The sequence below is a fragment of the Pteronotus mesoamericanus genome, unplaced genomic scaffold (genome assembly GCF_021234165.1).
Source record: "Pteronotus mesoamericanus isolate MK-2021 breed Mesoamerican mustached bat unplaced genomic scaffold, CSHL_Meso_final scaffold_1186, whole genome shotgun sequence".
In the NCBI taxonomy this organism is placed as follows: domain Eukaryota; kingdom Metazoa; phylum Chordata; class Mammalia; order Chiroptera; family Mormoopidae; genus Pteronotus; species Pteronotus mesoamericanus.
In genome coordinates this window covers 3,103,942-3,123,928 of record NW_026555302.1, presented here as the reverse complement: position 1 = coordinate 3,123,928, position 19,987 = coordinate 3,103,942, and the positions used below count along the sequence as shown (strand labels likewise).

The 19,987-nt window shown below is 37.2% G+C and overlaps 1 protein-coding gene across 1 annotated transcript in view; it reads left to right on the top strand.

The window, feature by feature from the left end:
- Positions 1-19,987, top strand: part of HMCN1 (hemicentin 1) — a 392,649-nt gene that overhangs the window by 224,942 nt on the left and 147,720 nt on the right. The window contains exons 26-35 of the mRNA XM_054587651.1: positions 2,505-2,699; positions 4,180-4,310; positions 4,476-4,623; positions 5,891-6,017; positions 8,501-8,655; positions 12,367-12,645; positions 13,149-13,430; positions 14,232-14,340; positions 15,490-15,659; positions 16,739-16,893. Coding sequence (XP_054443626.1) covers positions 2,505-2,699; positions 4,180-4,310; positions 4,476-4,623; positions 5,891-6,017; positions 8,501-8,655; positions 12,367-12,645; positions 13,149-13,430; positions 14,232-14,340; positions 15,490-15,659; positions 16,739-16,893 — 1,751 coding nt within the window. The remainder of the gene's footprint in view (positions 1-2,504; positions 2,700-4,179; positions 4,311-4,475; positions 4,624-5,890; positions 6,018-8,500; positions 8,656-12,366; positions 12,646-13,148; positions 13,431-14,231; positions 14,341-15,489; positions 15,660-16,738; positions 16,894-19,987) is intronic.

Genomic DNA, 19,987 nt, shown 5'->3' with positions numbered 1-19,987 from the left:
TAAAATTCCACCTGTGAGTCCTTGTTATGATATTTGGGAATAATAGACACTGATCCCTCTTTCAGATAACAGCTCTTTGAATAGGTATTTTCCCCTTTCAGGTATTTTATTTCCTTCAGTGAATAGCCCTTCCCCCTTTCAAACTTGCCTCATCTAATATGTCTCCATGTATCATTCTCCTTTCCGTTACTTCTCACACCGTTCTGCTCCTTCCACTACTTCTCAGTTCATTCTCTTTTGACAAGACTTCTCTTTAAAATGTGGCAGCTGGGGCTATTCACAATATTCCACGTTTATCTCACGCCATTATAAATATAAATTAAGACTATACCCATGTTTGTTCCGGATACTTCTCTTCTAAAAACCTCTTTTCTTAGATTTACCCTTGACTGGTAATCCTAGACGTGGGTTGTAACTTGGCCCTCTGAGGCCGTTCTAGCCCCTTCTCTCCCTGAATTTCTGGGGTTTCTATCTACCATGTGTCCTGGCAGGAGATAGGTAGTATCTCTGCCTGGGGGGCATGAGAGAGGCACTCAGCTCAGCAGAACTCCGGGCACTCAGGAGGTGGTTAGGAACCTCCTCTCTTTGATGTGTGCATTCATCTGCAATGACTCCAGAGGGCTCACAGCGGTTCTGGCAAAGCCCAAGCTTTGTTCTTTCCAGAACCTCCTGGAGGGCTCCCTCCACTGGGACCATTAGTGCCCCTACAGGTGCCTCTCAGCACTTGTCCCAGAGGCAGCAGCAGTTGAAGAGCCTCATGGCTGCCTGTTTCTGTAGCGAGGTTTTGCGTCTCTCAGCAGTAACCCTCCCCAATGGTTATTTCTACAAGCACTAAAAGATAACTTCAGTAAGCTTTCCAGAGGGCAAAAGAATTAGCAGTAGCTATTCCCAGAGCCAGGGAGGGAGGAGGCAAGGCCTGGAGAGGAGACCTTTCAGAGGGTTTAGCTCCAGGGAAGTGCTTGCAGTGGACACTCACTACGTGGCCCCCCTCCCAGGAGGCCACGGTTGTGCCCTGCTCTCCACTTGGATCCCTGGCCCTCGAACTGGCTTGGACTGACTTCCCTCTTCCATTTGGAAAAACTGCCTCTTTGCTGTGCCCCACGTTCATCTGGGATGCTATGCCTGAGTTTATTTAAACTGGCTAGGTACCGTTTTGTTATATTTTGCAATGAATTTAATTTTGTCCATGGTTACTCTCCCATCTATAAATTAAAGATAATGCAACTTATTTCTTCGCTTGTTCATTTACTTTTTCATTATTAAGTCAGCAAATGTTAATTGAGAGGTCTGATTGAACCAGAAAGGAATGGGAGGAAGGTAAGGAAATGAGGAAGTAATTTTATCTCTTTTTTCCTCCTAACGGAGGCAGCTGCAGTCCGTCAGTTTTATTTTCTCTTCCTTATCAGAGTTTTATTATCAGCACAATAAAACAGACCTTTTTTGTTTTATTTCTCTCATAAATATATCTTTCCTAGTCACTTTTATAATTCCTTAACTCAGTTTGAGTTGAGCCTTAATGACACATAATGTGTATTCCTGCGATTCTTTTGTACTTTTCCTTGTTTACATGACCATTCTTTAATATTTTATTAACCTTTAATATAAGAGTATTAACAATGTCTTATGCAGTCATTAATTTTACTTAATGTGCTTTCTTTATCTTTCTAGGAATTAAGTAAATTTTAAAGTACTTACATTACTGCCTGACACATTGTTTGCTGAATAAGTACATTCCTAATAAAAGTTATTGTTTGTCTATTTCCAGTATGTCCTTGAGGATGGTTTCATCACCTTTATTCACCAGTCCATTAGTTCTTTGGTCATCAATAAATAAATCAGGAATTTAATTCTGTTCCTGTTTTTTCAACTCTTTAAAAAAAAAAGTCAAGATTTACTCTTAAAAACAGATTTATTCTATTGTCCTAGGTTTAATAACATGGGATCTCCAGAAGATATGTGGATAGTAGGAGTTTCTCATCTCTACTCTATCAGTCCTACTTAAAACGTGAATTATAAAGGATTATTTTATGACATCATTTATGCACTCCATTTGGTTGGGAAATCTTCATATGTATTCCTATGATAGTATCTTTTTTCACTCTCCCTTTATTTTTATCCCCAAACTCCTCATATATCTAGTCTATTTGATTAACATAGTTTTTCCCACAAAGCACCATAAACTCACTCAAGAAAATGCTTTGCTTTGCTTACTATCATCTGAATGCCTTGATAAAGATGACTTTGATCAAACTCTAGAGAGAGTAGGTGTCTTAAGACTAATCAGTAATTAGGGCTGTTAAATACCATAATCTCTTCAAAATTCTATGCCAGGAGAAATGTCTTACCAGTAGCATTGTACATTAGGGTAGTACCTGTAGTCATAAGTACATTAGGGTACAAATTATAGTCATAACAAAAATTTTATTTCTACTCAATATACTTGATATTTAATAGTGATTTCTAAATTTTTGGAAAATATCACAAGGCTTTTATCCCTTTTTTAGGTACCCCTAAACCAACCATCAAGTGGTTACGGAATGGTAGAGAGCTGTCGGGCAGAGAGCCTGGTATTTCTATCTTGGAAGACGGCACATTGTTGGTCATTGCTGCTGTTACACCATACGACAACGGGGAATACATCTGCGTGGCGGTCAATGAAGCTGGGACCACAGAAAAAAAATATAACCTCAAAGTCCATGGTAAAAACAGACAAAAATGCTAAGATCATATCATTGAATGTAACATTTTCAAATTATTACATATATAAGTTATTCTCTCACTGTAGTGTTATTTAATATTAAGGCAAATAGAGATGTTATCAAACAAAACTGGTGATCTGATTGCATTGATTGATTGACTTGATTAAAATTTCCTGTGATTTTTGCCCTGGCTGGTGTGGCTTAGTGGACTGAGCACCAACCAGCCTGTGGACCAAAGGGTTGCTTGTTCAGTTCTCCATCAGGGCACATGCCTGCATTGCCAGCCATGTCCCCAGTAGGGGGCATGCAAGAGGCAGCCAATCAATGTTTCTCTCCTCTTTCTCCCTCCTTTCTCCTCTCTCTAAAAATAAGTAAAAAAAATATTTTTTAAAAATGTCATATAATGTTTGATTATGACTATTTTTTATTAAATGTATTGAGACATTAATTAATATAATTACATAGGTTTCCGGTCTACAATTCTATGTAATATATCGTCTGTGTATTGTATTATGTGTTCAACACCCAGAGTCAAGTCTCGTTTTATCACCATTTACCCCCCTGCACCCTCATCTACCTCCCCCCCCCCACAACCCTTTCCCTCTGTTAATCACTATATTGTGGTCTGTGTGTATGAGTTTTGTTTTGTTTTTCTTTGCTTAATCCCTTCACCTATATCATTCAAAATTCAAATGGTAGAAAAAGATATATAGTCAGAAATCTCAACCCTGAGCTGAGCCATCTACTAATCTTCCCTAGGACCAAAGAAATGTAGTAGCTCTACATGTATGTGTGTATGTATCTCCCCAGAGATATTATATTATACATATGCAAAGAAATATGAATGTGCATTTTATTTTTATTTTATATCCATTATTCTGCACCTTGTCTATATCACTAAATAAAGAGTCTTTGAGATTATCCAATATTCCTAAACCTTATTTATTTCTATATAACATCCCACTTTATGGCTATGCCATTATTTATTTAGCCTTCCTCTATTAAAGATGAACATTTAGGTTATTACCAGTTTTTTGCTATTATTAGTAATGAATGAAAATCTTGTACCTTTGTCATTTTGTCAAAGCTGTGTATCTTTTAAAATTTGATGGATACTGGCTTCCATAGACTCTGGACAATATTCAGGAAAGTAGCGAGGTCCATGTGACTTAATTAAAACCGTAGCAATTTATATTTTGAGTGATATGTGAAATAAATAGGTTCCCCTTTAAATGTACCCTACGATGTGTCCTCAGCTTAAAACTGGCATAGTAAAGTAAAAAATTCAGTAAAGATAACTTGTAAATATATTGGTCAAGACTTTTCATTTTTTAATAGATGAAAACATGTGCTTAAATATGAACAGCCTTTCTAGCTATCCAATATCCCCGAATTTGCTTTCAAAAGGCCTGTGCAAAGAAACTTTATAAATAATATTTATTATAAAAGTATCTAGCCATGATTCCTCTCTTTCTTGCAGTTCCTCCAGTAATTAAAGATAAAGAACAAGTAACAAACGTGTCCGTGTTGGTAAATCAGCTGACCAATCTCTTTTGTGAAGTTGAAGGTACTCCGTCTCCTATCATTATGTGGTACAAGGATGATGTGCAGGTGAATGGAAGCATCTACATATACAAAATTTCTTGCCTCTGCCTCTGAAATAAATCGTTCAGATGTAACCCTCTTCTTAATAATAATATAAAAACTTTACTTGAATTTTTGGTTATACATTCTTATTAGGATTGGAAATAACATTGACCATTTTGGCCCTTAAAGGTGGCTGAAAGCAGCACTATTCAGATTGTGAACAACGGGAAGGTATTAAAGCTCTTCAAAGCCACCCCAAAGGATGCAGGAAGTTACTCCTGCAAAGCAATTAATGTGGCAGGCACTTCTCAGAAGTATTTTAACATCGATGTGCTAGGTAAGGAAAACATTCTTTCAAAAATACTGCAAATCAGATGCATTCATTACATAGGCTAGATCTGACTCAAGGAGTGAAGAGAAAAATAAGTTGATACGATAAATATATTCATATCACTCTATCATTATTTTTGTTGTTATTAATGTTTGTTGAACAGAACCATACTGTGTGGAAATTTTAAAGGCCTTTGTTATTTCTCCTATAGAGAAGTCTGTGGGTATTTGGTACTATCTTGCACATAAAATAGTAAATTACTGCTCTTATCCGTTTCTCCTGTTAGGTGGGCAGGAAATTCTCTGGGAAGTAACTATAGAGGATGATGCTGAGTAAACTCATTCATGCTGTCGACATCCTCTGAAGTTGCTAGATTGTACTGGAACTGGGGATGGTAGAAAATGCCCCTTCCCCTGCATTCTGATTAATTTTTATAATGAAATCACCTCAGCTCTGATTCTAATTAAGGGCAGGAATTCTGAGAATGGGTAGCATCTGTAATAAATTAGGATATAAAACATATTTACTTTTTTAATGGTAATCATAAATTTAAAAATGTCATAATTTTAGTGTGTGAAATTATGTTGTGAAGTTTACAGAGTGATGAAATGACTTCCTCCCTTTTCAATATTTTCCTTACCAAAATGGGTATATGATTTATAAGCCTGGGGTGGAAGTTGGTCTAGGAATGATGCTGCATTAAAATTACCATGTAAAACTGTTATAACATAATCTCCCTCATTAGTCTTTTCAAAGCCTGAAGTACTTTGCATTTCCTGTACCAAAATTACCATTATTATATTTAAGTATAGGCTAAAAAAAACAAGTAGTCTTTTCTGTCATTAGTCTCATTGGCATCCTTTCCCCTGGCACAACCTGTTTGCCTTGGATTCTGTCTGTGTGCCGATGGTTCTCAAGTTTATCTCCTGCTCAGACTTCTCTGAACTCTAGTGTTACGCATCTGTCTTCCCCACAGCACCTGGCCTTGAGTATTTTAGTGGCATGAGAAACAGAATGGCCTCAATGAATGTCCTGTTCTGTCACCTTCGGTGATTCCCATCAAGAATTGCCCTTCTATCAAGTCTTTCGTGACTATGTCCCTATATTTGAATTCAACATTTGGTTCTGTAGATGTAATATGAAAAGGGATTATTGTGTGATGTTTTTAACAGTAAGATCTTGTTGAAATATTGTAGAAATCATTGATTAGCTGATCTCTTTTCACCCTTTTTGCAAAGCTACAGATTTTAATGATAAAATGTCTTTGTTCAAGTCCCTCCCACCATAATAGGTGCCAGCTCCCCAAATGAAGTCTCAGTTGTCCTCAACCATGACACCACCCTTGAATGCCAGGTCAAAGGCACTCCCTTCCCAGTTATCGACTGGTTCAAAGATGGCAAGTGAGTATCTTTTCTGTATTTGTTACAAGGGTTCAGGTGATAGGAAGTGCCTGTGGATGTTCTCCCTCAATTATTTTGCCACATGGAGTATCGTAGAATGAACATAACAGCAAAAAAACATTGCTCAAAAAAAGGTCTCAAAGTCTTATAATATTTTTCATTCTTATGAACTACAAGGCTCTTTATAATTGTTGTGGGTTTTATTTTAGAAACACAGAGAAAATCACATTTATTATACACTAACTAGTTTTTCCATAGGCTAAGAATGAAAAATGCAACATGCAAATGCAGAGATGATTTTGCTTTGACATGGAATTGTTGAATTATTAAAAAAGAAAATTTGTTTATGACAGCAAGATGCGTACTTATGCTAGTTCTATATATGGCAAAAAAGGAAAAACTACAGAAAAGCAATCAGATGTTTCTTAGACTTCAAGTTCAAGGGCTGCTGAGGTTTATGTATACTGATACAACTGCATGGTTTGTATTGCTTATGAGAGCTCATTTCTCACAGCATGATCAGAGTCCATGGATTAGCATAGTTTCTGAGAGCAGGTGTCTAAGACCTAAGTAGCCAAGAGTAAAAATTTGCAGCATATGAAATAAAGAATTGTACGCAAACTTTTTACAAGTCAATAAGCCGAACAACAATGTAGAAAAATGTACGGAGGGTAGGAACGGGCAATTAAAAATATATTAGGTAAGCAATATGCATACTAAAAGATGCTCACCTTCCATAATTTGGAGAATGTAAACAAAAATAATGCAGCTTTGTTACTCTCAGATCAGATTGGCAAAAATATAAAAGTAACATTTGAAAAATACCATTTTAGCTAGAGTATGGAAAATTAGGATACAGCATTCTGCTGGGGAGAGTGTAAATCAGCACTAGGAGAGGCTATTTGTTGATATCTGACAAAATCTGAATGCTCCTTCACTGTCATGGAGCAAGTACACTTTCAGACTCTAGGCGCCGGAAGCAGCCATGGTGCGCACAGGAAGGCTCGGTGAGAGTTGGCCCTGCAACACGGCAACGGCAGAAAAGGGAAAACCGTCGAAGGCCCCACGTTAGGAAAATGGGTGGATAATCAAGGCACAGTCATACAATGAAACTGGGCAGCAGTTAAAAGAATCAGATCGAACGCTATCCACACAAAAAAAATCTCCATAGCTATCGTTGAGTGAAGAGTAGAACAAGGACACAATACCATTTGTGTATAAAAACTTTTGATTCCTTTGGAAATACATTTGTGAGTAAAATGTTTAGAAACCATGTGGAAGAGTACAAACCAACCTGCTAATGGTGAGAAATCTGAAAGAAGACCCACATTAGGGGTAATAAACCAAGGAAACCTTTTGTTATTGTAATGCTTACTATTTTTGCTTGGTTAAATGATTACATTACTTGCATAATTAACAATCAGTAAAAGTTTTCAAGTTACCTAAATTTGAGTAACTTTATTAAGTATTCACTTCGTTAAACAGTTAAAATGCATTAAATTAAGGTACTTTATTCTCTTAACTTTTGGGAGCTCTGGACAGAATGTCATACCAAGAAATAATGAAGGATGCTACCAAAAAAAAGATTAAATGTTTCTGTTAAATCTCATGGTCTGACTAGTGGCATGCTAATGTAGTAATGCATGTAATTGTTTTTCATGGGGCAAAGTCACTGCAGTTTTTAAAAAACGAGCTATGAGTATTCCTAAAAGGAGATGAATGGATTTTAAAGGTATGACTCTTGAGATATCTTAGACTTCAATAACCATGCCATTTCAAGTATTAAATAAAGCTACTGCCAATGAGATAAAGTGAGCATTTTAGAAAAGTCAATAAATGACTATGTAGCAGAAAAAGACTTCCTTGACAACTATATATGAGCTGCTTTTGTTATAAATAGCTTTCAGTATTTATGATTATAAAACCACTCATATTTACTACAATATCTACTTTTTAGAAAAGTTGGCTTGGTCATTGCATTTAGTAGGTAATAACCATTTATTCTATTGTGAAGACTTTTCCAGATGTTATAATGGTATTGATTTAAAAATAATATTGATTGGCCTGAAACTCCCATACTCTTAGTTTTCTTTTTTTAAATAATGGTAGAAATTTTGGCTGGGCAAATAAAAAAACAAACAAAGGAAAAAGCAACCTAAAGGTGAAAAAGAAGGGATGAATGAATAAAGCAGGTAATGACACTAAGGTTTCTATTAATATTATTCAACAATTTAAGTTTGAAATGAAGAAGCTTTTCATCTTACAGTGATAATTACCTAACTTTCACTTGTAAAGTGGTTTAATAGTTCCATTCTTCTGAATAGGAGTAGTAATCACATCATAGTATGTTTTTAAGATTTATACTAAAAATTTCAACGTTAATTTTTAACCTCATAACTTAATGATTTTTGTTGTGATTGCTAAGAGAGGAAACATAGGAAAGTAAAAAATGGACTCATGGAATCAAATTTTATTCTTTCTAGGCCTTTATTTTTGGGAGATCCTAACATTGAACTTCTAGACAGAGGACAGGTTTTACATTTAAAAAATGCACGAAGAAGTGACAAAGGACGCTATCAGTGTATCGTGTCTAATGCAGCTGGCAAACAATCCAAGGATATAAAACTGACTGTCTATAGTAAGTGGGACTTACTTATGCCTTTTATTGTTATCAGTTCTCAGTATAAATTGAAAAGCAGGGTTTACTCTAATGTTAACTGTTCTTTTACTCATACTGGATAATTTGGAATGCTTCTCTCTTTAGAAGAGACGATCTATCTTTATGTGTTTTCAGCTTAAATGTTGCATCCAATTTTAACACATTTTATCAGTAGGTATAGATTTTTTTTCAAGTGGTCTTGAGGTTTTTGTACGATATCACTTAAGAGGTCAATATTTCCTAACTGGTTAATATATACATAAAGCAAATTTCAATATCCTTAAAGGGATTCAAAAAAGGTCTTATACATAGAGTAAAGATGCATGACATAGAATGAAGCTGATGGTATATAAACAACTCATTCTATTTTCATTTCATGTTGGTCCTTTATCCTCACCAGGTTGTAATATTTTAAATAACTTATATTTGTGCTGATATTTTCTCCCAGCTGAGTTCCCATCGGAGATATGTCACCCTCATTTCACTAAAATTTTTAGTATCCCCTGAGGAAGGTGACTGCCGAAGCCATTTCCCTTTTTATGCCCAGATCCATAAGGAAGGCATATGAACATCATGTTGCAGGCATAAGGAACTACCCAATAGAAAAGAAAAGAGCTCAGCAGTTCAGTCATGCTTATTGAGGGTCTACTTGCTGCACTGCCTCTGTGTTTCCATAGCGCAAGACACTCAAGACCTTCCCAATAAAGCTGTCTCCATTACATTGCATATGAAAGGCAGGAATGCACATTGTGCTTCAATGAGGAAAAATGGAGATAAGAGTGAAAAATAGAAGAGATGGAGAGGGAAAAGGGGAGAATGTGAAAGAAGAAAGGAACTCAAAGAGCTTTTAAAATCCTCTCAGAAGATTGTGCAGATTCAGACAAGGGTTTTTTAACCTGAGATCAATGGATGAGTTTCAGAAGTCCGAGAGCTTACCCAAATTGTATAAAAGTCTTTGTGTATATATAGACATGATGCATTTTGATTCTCAGTGTGTTCATAACCTTTATGTGTAATACCCTTCCCCAAATAAAAGGAGAGATCTCAGAATAAGTATATGTAAATTAAATTAAAACAGAAAGTGATATTTACTTGGAAAATTTAAGCAATAGATGGATGTTATATTGTTCTGTCAACTGGAAATGTTCTTTGAGTGATTTTTCCCAATTTCACAAATACAGATTTTTTAAGTACAAATGTTATCCCTTTGTAAAACATTCTTGGAGGATAGGCTATTGTTTGAACCTATGTTATTAGATGAATTCATGTATCATCCAACTAATTAGGCTATCCAGCTGCTTTAGAAAGTCCTTACTATTTGAATGTGGAAATTTTCTTTGCATTTGTATCCAGGTCTGACAAAAATTGCTGAAACTGAATTTTGAGCTCAGAAAATACAGCCACTGCAAATTTGCAGGGGAACCAAGCTCTCATTTTTGTTGGACAGTATGGGAAATGTATAAAGCAGTTTACATCACTTTTGATTCAAACAGCAGAATGGCTAACGCAGTATACATTTTGCATTTAAATGCTGTTTTATCTTCTAATTTTAGGTGGAATTCATTAAGAAAAATCATCAAGCTTATAGCTAAAAATATTTCTAAAATCTTTCAGTGTTCAGGTTTGAAGACAAATTTCCTCGTTCAGAAAAAAAATTCAGTATGTGTTAAAAAGTTATATAGTAGGACAAGTCATTCAGCTTGTACTTCTTAAAAAAATTTATGGAACTGATGATGTTTCAGTTCATAAGAGCCAATAAAATACACCATGAACACTACTGGTTCAATAACATCTGAATAGTTTACACAAGTGCTTGCTAATGAGTAGTACAAGGAATAAAGGTAGACCTATGAAACCTTATATTTTAATGAACTTTGTAAATTTGTCTAAACCTTTTTCTGCCTCACCTGTATTTTTACCACTATCAGTTTTAACACATCTTAGCAGATTCCACTTCAGATTGCAATGAATTAGTGTTTTTTCAACTTCCTGAAAACATTTTTTGTAGTTTTTTTATACAGCCTATTTTTAGAGGCTAATTCTTCAGTTTCTTCAAACTTCACATTGTGTCCTCAAATAAACAGAAACAACTAAGTAATATCAGTAACACCTGTCAATTTCCCAAGAACCAAGTATAGTAAATCTTGCCTTAAATGATACATGAGAAAAGTTTGCGTATATGAATGTTCGTCTCTGTGAACTAGTTCAAAGAATGATTATCAGAAGTTATTGAGGTACTTTTCTCTGCAGCCAAGTCTTGTTTTCTATTATCCTTCTTTACTAAAAAGAACCAAGGCTTCTTGGAGAAAAGGTCAATTCCAGGGCAGGGACCGGAATATACAAGATGAGCCTGGAGTGGGACCAGAGGTACAAAAGTACTAAAATCATAAAATGACATGAGTACGTCAAGGGGACAGAGGAGTCAACTGATACAGCTTCCAATAGACCAAACGGGAATAATTTGAACAACAAAACAGATAATACAGCCTTAGATTATAATCCAAAGTATAAACTAAGTTTTTGTTAGTCCATATTGATATGAATAAGTGATTGGATAAATAAATAAATTAGAGAAGAGGGACAAATCTCCTATATAGAAGATTCCAAATAAATTTTGTAGCTATTCCCTGCTCGAGGACATAGAACATAACTTCCTACCCTGTATGTGTGGGCTGGGAAGAGTGATTCTTTTCCAAAGAAAGGAGGTGGGGAGGAAGGGCACATTCCTGCACTGGAAAACGCTGGCACAAACTGCCTTGACCAGATTGTCAAGATTAACCTCATCAGTGATAAGTCATGCTGGTAGAATGGATGTCATGATATGATGTCATGAGAATGGAGCTCCTGTGATCTTCTTCCCAAATCCCGTAACGCTTGTCCAACCATAAGAACAACATTCCATAAAATACCCTATTCTAAAATAAAAGTGTAATAAAATAACGGTAAGGGACTCAACTCAGGCACATGCCATTTGGTTTCTTTTAAATTGTTGCAATTACAGTGCAACCCTGGAGTGACCAAGTTCAGAGTATGTAGCAGTTTTGAGCCACTAAGGTTGTTTTTCCAACAGCAGAGTCTCCATGTGGTGTGAGGCCAGGCGTGTGGCTGCAGAATTATGGGAGATAACACATGCTGCCAATTAGATGAGTAAAGTTGAGTGAATGAAGTCTTGGCAGTTCCAAAACGGGGGGGGGGGAGGGGGGGAGGGGGGTGGAAAAAGTAAGACACAAAAGTTAAAGATTGCACAGCTATTACCAGTAGCTGGTTCTGAAAGCACCTAGACCTTTAGAATTTCCTGGAATCACGCCATGAAGTTGTATCCCATCTGACATTTTTGCTCCCCTGGCTTGATTTCAAATGTTTAGATCTACTTTAAGTGGAATTTCATTTTGTTTTCCTTTGTTTGTGAAATGCAACATTCTTAGTACTGTAATATGATCTCTTGAATGTAAGTGAACCCCAGAAACTAAAGCTGTGACTTTCTGCTCTTACTGAAATCTGAAACCCAAAAGGAAGGATGGTGATAAAGATTGACAAAACAGGCAATTAATTACAAGGAGATAAATCACAAACTTCCTAATTGTCTTTAACTTATATTTACTCTAAATGCATTATTTAAACATTTTTGCATTTAAGATTTTGATACAGATTCTAAAGCTTAGAAAACTTCTGTTCTGAAATCCTTTGTAGTCCCACCAAGTATTAAAGGAGGGAACGTCACCACGGAAATATCAGCGTTGATCAACAGCGTAATTAAACTGGAGTGTGAAACCCGGGGTCTTCCAGTGCCAGCTATTACCTGGTATAAGGATGGACAGCCAATCATATCCAGCTCGCAAGCACTCTATATTGATAAAGGCCAATTTCTTCATATCCCTCGAGCACAGGTCTCTGATTCAGCAACGTATATGTGCCGTGTAACCAATGTTGCTGGAACTGCTGAAAAATCATTCCACGTAGATATTTATGGTAAGGAAAAAATATGTGCTTTCATCGTATGTCTTTCTATAAACGTTTTCTAATAGGCCAACTTCCAATTCATTCACTAATAAAGTCCTGGTGGATTTGATCATTTTCTATGTGCTTGGGCAGGAATTAGAAGACTTTGTCCTGAGGTTTGGAAAAATATTTTTAAAAGCTACTGTTAGCAGGAAGTGGTCCATCCATTTGGCCAGCCATTTGCCTGTGGCACTTTGAGCTACCAGGCCATTTGTTTTGGGGGTTTTTTGTGTTTGTTTGTTTTTTGTTTTGTTTTTTTGTTTTGTTTTTTTTGCAGAAAGTAAAATACTTGTTAGGACTAAGATCATTCTCCACAATTCACCCTTCATAAGCCAGACACAATATAGAGTATCCCACAATATTTAGAGTAGTTGTAGATTGGCTGAACCAAGAAATTCTTTCCTCAACACCTAGATGGAGATGGGCATTAGGATTCAAAGAAAAGCCTGAAATATTGCTTGTTTTCTCCATAGTTCCTCCCGTGATTGAAGGTGACTTGGGTGTACCTCTGAATAAGCAAGTGGTTGTGTCTCATTCACTGACGCTGGAATGCAAAGCTGCTGGCAATCCTGTGCCTGTCCTCACCTGGTTAAAGGACGGTGTCCCCGTGAAAGCCAGTGACAACATCCGCATAGAAGCTGGTGGGAAGAAACTAGAAATCACAAGTGCCCTGGAAGTCGATCGGGGACAGTATGTATGTGTGGCTACCAGTGTGGCAGGAGAAAAGGAAATCAAATATGACGTCGATGTCTTAGGTAAATAAGGGTGCCCCTCTCTGGATTCTCAGATGCATAGCCACATCTGACTAGTTGGTTAAACTTTTTGATTTTGGTCATGGAATAAAAAGCTAATCTCGGTGAAGGTTTAGGTTTAGGTTTAGTTCTGCTCCGGACTGCACCTTCCTGAGCAGTGGATTTATCGCCACAGTCCCGAGACCTAAAAACTCACATGAATCTCCCACTGATTGTGAGATGGATACTTTGTATTTGTAAGCCCATAGATGCGTTTCACATGTACGACAGCATCTGACTGCAGTGAGCGAGAACATGGTCTTCTGTCCTGAACACTTTGCTGGCCAGCAGGAAACTCAGCCTTTGGGTCTTTGTGGTTTTTTCTTTTTCTTTCTGATTTTTTGGTGGTGGTTGTTGTTGTCCATTTGTTTGTTTTTGTTAGTCTCTGGGTCTTTGGAAGTCATCTTGCAACCCTGAGTCTGTCTTCTCTACAAATGGGAGACTTTTGAATGGAGGCCCAGTTTTTGAGGTTCCCTTCTCTTATTCTTACGAAAATTAGCAACATAAAATATGAATCAACTTTATATGCAGATGGCATCGGTAATGCCACCGTGCTAGATTCAAAAAAATCTATAATATGTCAAAAGTACATTCATTCACCCTGGCAATTATGTAAAATGTACTTAGCGTTTCAAATCCCCTTCATGTTCCAATTGCTCTGATACTTAGCAACATTCTAAACTGCAACTTAGTGTTGCTTAAAGCAATGCTATCTTTTTTTCTCATATACACGTCATTGCATGTTACATCTCTGTTGTTTTCTAGTGCCGCCATCTGTAGAAGGAGGAGACGAAACATCTTACTTCATAGTGATGGTTAATAACTTATTGGAGCTAGATTGTCAAGTGACAGGCTCTCCCCCACCAACTATCATGTAAGGGTTTTGGTATGTCTTCTAAATACCTCCCGCTTCTTTATTTGAGTGTTTTAGAGATATCTTCAAAGAGATTCTGTGTCACTAAAAAGTGGTTGTATAAAATTACATTCTTTCTATCTCTCTTTTAAATGACATATTCTATATACAAGGCAACTTTTTATTGATTCTCACAGGGTCAAATCTGCTCAATTAGAGGAATTCCATTTATGTTCTTAGAAGATACATTTTCAGTTTATAGAGGCAGACTATTCAACAGTACCTGTTAACTCTTCCTGAGGCACTGAAATGTTTAATGAACAGCTCAGTGAAAAAGAAATATACCAGACCTATTAGGGAAATAGAGTTAACATGCATATACAGGGTCCGGCAGAAGTAAGGCCTGCTTGAGTGTGGTTGGTAGGGTAATAATATGAGTGTAATAATTATCACTTTCATTTAAACATTTCACCTAAAATGTCATGTGCTGTGCTTGAGTGTGATATTGTTATATTACAGAACTGCATGCTTATGATTTTGTAATAAAAATTTGTAGTAAAAAAGGGGCGCTATTTGCGCTAGACCCTGAGTGTTTACCAATTTTTTTCTCATTCCTTCATTCACAAAGCATTTCTTGAATACTTATCTTTCATTTCCAAGGTGCTATATGATATGCAACTAAGGAAACAAAATATGTTTACATATTATTGTAAAGCTATGTGAAAAGTGATAGCTCATAAGAAATGAAAAACTATTTCAGGGATTTATTTTAAAGACATTTTAGGATTGTGTTTATTTTGCTAGTTAATATTATTTAAACATTTCAAGTGAGTAACATTTCAGGGCATTTGCCTCATTTTGTAACCTAACATGAGTAGAAGAATGAACAACTCAACACATAGTTACAGGTCCCAACCATATGCCAACTTCTGTGGTAGGCCAGGTTTCCTTTTTTTTCTTTTCCCCATGTACAGTTTATTTTATAAAGCGAGTAAGGAGGAAATTAGGCAAATGCATAATTGAAAATTTACATATATGTATACACAAATCTAATATATAAATAAATCTAATTCCTTCAAGATATAGATATCTTGATCCACACCCACACATTCCGGGAGCTTAATTATTTAAAATCTATATCCGACACTTCTTTTTGCCTTGTTTCTCTAGGTGGCTGAAGGATGGTCAACTAATTGACGAAAGGGATGGATTCAAGGTTTTACTAAACGGACGCAAACTGGTTATCGCCCAGGCACAGGTGTCAGATACAGGCCTTTATCGGTGTGTGGCTACCAACACTGCTGGCGACCACAAGAAGGAATTTGAAGTGACTGTGCATGGTAGGCTGAGGAGGGGTTAAGGATGTTATATTTAAAATTAAGCTTTGCATCGTTTCATTATCTAATTCAGATTGTAACTCTGGATAAATCTTGAGTTGCGGAAAGTAACGCGAAGAAGGTGAATTTGAGTTAGATGGTAGTTTTGGAGACACTTTATTAATGCAGAGACTTACTGCACAGAATACCAGGGTCTGAGGAATGAGATCAAGTAAGATAAAAGAGGTAGGCAGAAAATCCCAAAGAAAAGGGTTTTGTCAGCCCTGAAGGGTTTAGCCAAAACAGGAGGGAGTGTGAATAAAGTCATTTCCAGAAATGGAAACTGAGCATGTTACGCAGGATCCAGGGCACGCAAGTGCATTCACAAAGCTGGCACAGTAGTGGTGAAACCATTACTGTAATGACAGAAGCAACTTTCTGCCAGGTTATTTATGTGTCTCCCTTGCCAGCACAACTTGGGAAGGAGGGACTGGAACGAGAAACAGGAGAGCCACTTGGAGGTCACCACAGAGATTTCTATGAATGTCAACTTCATTTTCTTCTCTGTCTATGCAGACTTTTCTTCTTGCTTTTTCGGTCCCATGGTGGAACACAGCAACCCTGTTTCTCAGCCTCAATTCTGGTGCCTGAGGCGGGGACTCTGGCAGGGCCAGCTTAACTCAGGCTGCCATCCCGGGTCCCATCAGCCTTGCTGGGGGCAGGGTCGTGCTCTGTCAGTATGGGCACTGGAAACTGACCTGCTTTAGTGCACGAGTTCTTTACAGGGCGGGGGGCCATAAGAGATTGGGGAAACACCGTGAAAGGTGTAAGCCAAACACGCAGGTGGGTCGTAGTTATTCTTTGGGGAATTAGAGGTCCGTAAATAAGAAAGAAGTAATCACTAAAAACACAAATTAAGTGCATGGGATAAAATTATTTCATTTTTTGTACGTTGGGGGTTTTCCCTTTTTAAATTTTTAACATTTCAGGGTTTTATGTACAGGTTTATAAGTGCTGGACCCCACTGATTATGGTTTCTTCTTCCCTCCTTTGCTTCCTCCCTTCCTTTCTTCCTTCCTGTTTTCTTCCTCTCTTGGATCTAGTTCCTCCAACAATCAAATCCTCAGGCCTTTCTGAGAGAGCCGTAGTGAAATACAAGCCTGTCGCCTTACAGTGCATAGCCAACGGCATTCCCAATCCATCCCTTACGTGGTTAAAAGATGGTCAGCCTGTGAACACTGCCCATGGGAACCTCAAAGTAAGTATAAATACTAGTGAGCCCCAAATGGGAAAGTGACAGGGAGCTTCCTGGAGTATCACCTTCTTCTTTCCTAATTGTAGATGTTCCTATTGTACAGACTTTGCAGAAAATTTACTGAAACAATATGTGTTTTTTAGTAGTTTTTAGAATTTAACGTCATGTTTTGATATGAAGAATGGAATTAATTAAGACTAATAGCCTTAATGATACCAATTTTAACGTATGAGTTGGTATTTTTATGATTTATGACTGTCTTAACAATTAATGAATTGGTTTTTTTTTTTTACAATGTTCATCAACATTAAGTCCAGAGTATCCCCAATATGTTCACCATAGACTAAGGTCAAGGTAAGGTCACATCTAGATGAACCTAACTGAAATGTCTTGAAAAACATATTTTAACTTGTGTGTAAGCTTCAAGGTGGCAGAGATTTAATCTCTATGAATAAGTTCATTTCGTATCCTTCATCCCAAATGCAGTTCCTGGCATATCCCTGTATCTCAGTACATATTTTTTGAATAGATAGATAGATAAATTTGAAACCTAGATAATTTAAATGATGCATTTAGAATCCAGATTAATAGATATTGCTACTAGGTTCAATTTAATTGATTAATGTGCACATGAACTTTGCTTGTAGTAAGTTTTCAATAATGAGGGATGTTCTGAGTTCTATTCTCAGTACAAATAGTGGATATCTGTTCATTTATTATTCCTATTCCAAATCCAAGGAAATGAGTCTTATACTTTGGCTAGTGAAAGATTCAGTATGTAGCCTTCAAACACAGTGCAGGTTAAACAACTGTTTATTGGAAATAGATATTTATCACATAATCATACAAAAGTATAACTGCAAAGTGTAGTGAGTGATTTTAAGAGAAATATAGAGAGGTATGGCAACAGATAATGAGAAAGCCTTTAAACATGAAGGTAATTTATGGAGAAAGCGTTTGAGCAGAGACATGAAGAACACGTGGGAGTTAAATGGGTGAGTTAATGGAAGAAAACTGAGTAGGTTATTTCAGCGAAGAGGTACATGGGCCAAGAACTTAAAGTTAAGGTGAGGATGACACCTCTTAAGGACCTGAAAGCAACCAGTGGAGTGAGGAACAGAGAGCAAGAAGGAGGTAATCATAGGGGAGACCAGAGAGCAGATAGGAGGCATAAGTAATAGTAATGATTTTGTTTTTACTTGGAAGCAATGATGGGTCTTTGAAGGGTTTTAAGAGAGGGGAGACATGATCAGGTATGCCTTTTAAGCAGTTACTCAGGCCCCCTTTGGAGAATGAATTGAAGCTTCAAGAGTAGATATGTAGAAATCAGTTAGCACTTACCTGTCTAGGAGAGACAGAAGATAGAAACTTAGACTCCCATGCTGGCCGTGGCGATGAGGGTACACGGATATATTTGAGAGTGATTTATTAGTTACATCATTAGGGTTCAGTGATGGACTGCTCATGAAAGGTGAGGAAGAGGAAAGTATCAAGGAAACTCACAGGCATTTAACCTACACGAATGCCTAGGTTGTCGTGCCATCCAGTGAGATAGGAGTCTCTGTAGGAGGACAGATTTGAAAGGTAACAATGTGATTTGAATTTTAGACTTTGGGTGTTAAAGCTGATTTTGAAAGAAACTGGTGAAATGTCAGGTAAACCATTGAATATGTGGTCCTGGAGCCCAAAGGGGAGCTCTGGCTGGAGAGGCCGGTGCATAGGTGATACTTGAAACCCCGGTCATGGGTGAGTTAAACCACAGGGAAAAGAAAGAGTAAGAAATAGGAGAGAGAACTGACTGAGTCAGTCATTAGAAATTATGGCATTTAAGGGCCATTTCCAAAAGTCCAGAAGTGAATATAAACATATGAATGTGCTCCTTAACATGTTTAGTAGAGTGTGGAAGGAGAATAGTTGGAGTTTACATGGGAGTGTATGGAGAGATCATTTGGGGTCAGAATGTGGTTAGGCTGGAGGGCTATGCTAAGTTGGGATTTCAGTCTGGGCAAAGTAGGGAGCCATGAATGAGCTTTGAGGGAGGACTGGTAAAAGGATCAGATTTGCATTTTGGACAAATTATTCTTGTAACAGTATGCAAGATAGATTAACAGTTTGGGAGGTTGGAGACACTGGAATATAAATTAAGCTATTATAATCCCACAGTGGCTCTGAGAATGGAAAATACCACTCTGAGAAACACAGAGTGGTACAATTAATAGGAGGGTCATAGTGGGCTCCAAAACTCAGATGACTGGGAGAATAGTGGGTGCCATTAAACAGGATTGGAAACAGGCGATGGGAAGTAGGTTTAGAGATACAGGAAACAATTATAAGCTTTTTTTGGATGTGTTAAATTTTGTGTGCTAACCTGTCCAGCAGAAGCTGGAACCACAAGTGCTGAGCTCAGGAGAGAAGTTGAGGCCAGCCCTGTAAATTGAGGAGTTTGCACAGGATTCTTCACTGAAGCCAAGGATTTGGCTGAAAACTATCAGAAAGTTAAGCTTCCTCTTTATGGGACAGGAGGAAGAAGCAGACTCTGGAAAGCCATCTAAGGAAGTCAGAGAATGACAACTGAGGGAAAATGCTGTGTCTTCAATACCCAGAAAGCAGAGGGATCAAGGAAAAAGTAGCCAAACAATGCCAAATGCTGTAGATGACAAGGTGGTATGAGCTCACTACATAGGCTGCTGGATGTTGTGATTGAAAGTTACTGGTAGCCTCTGAATAATGCGTTTCAGAAGTAACCGCTGGATTTCACCGGTTCCAAAATGGTGGAGGCTGGTTGCAATGAGTTTAAGAGGGAAGTAAGGAAAAACAGGAAGAAATTTATCTGTATTTCCATTACTTTCACTTTATAATTTTTATTGTTTTTCTGGCCTCTGTGATCATTTGATCAAAAAAGATTGTTGTTTTAAAACTATTTATGAAGTGTTATAGAAATGTGACCATGTTTTCTCAAATAGCTTATATTTTAATCACATAACTCATAGTTCAGGCTAAAGTCTTTTATTCAGTGGAGTTTTATGACTCTACCAGCAGGCTGGCCCTAGGTTATTTTCTCTTTTACAATCAATAAGAAAAGCTTTTCAATCAAATT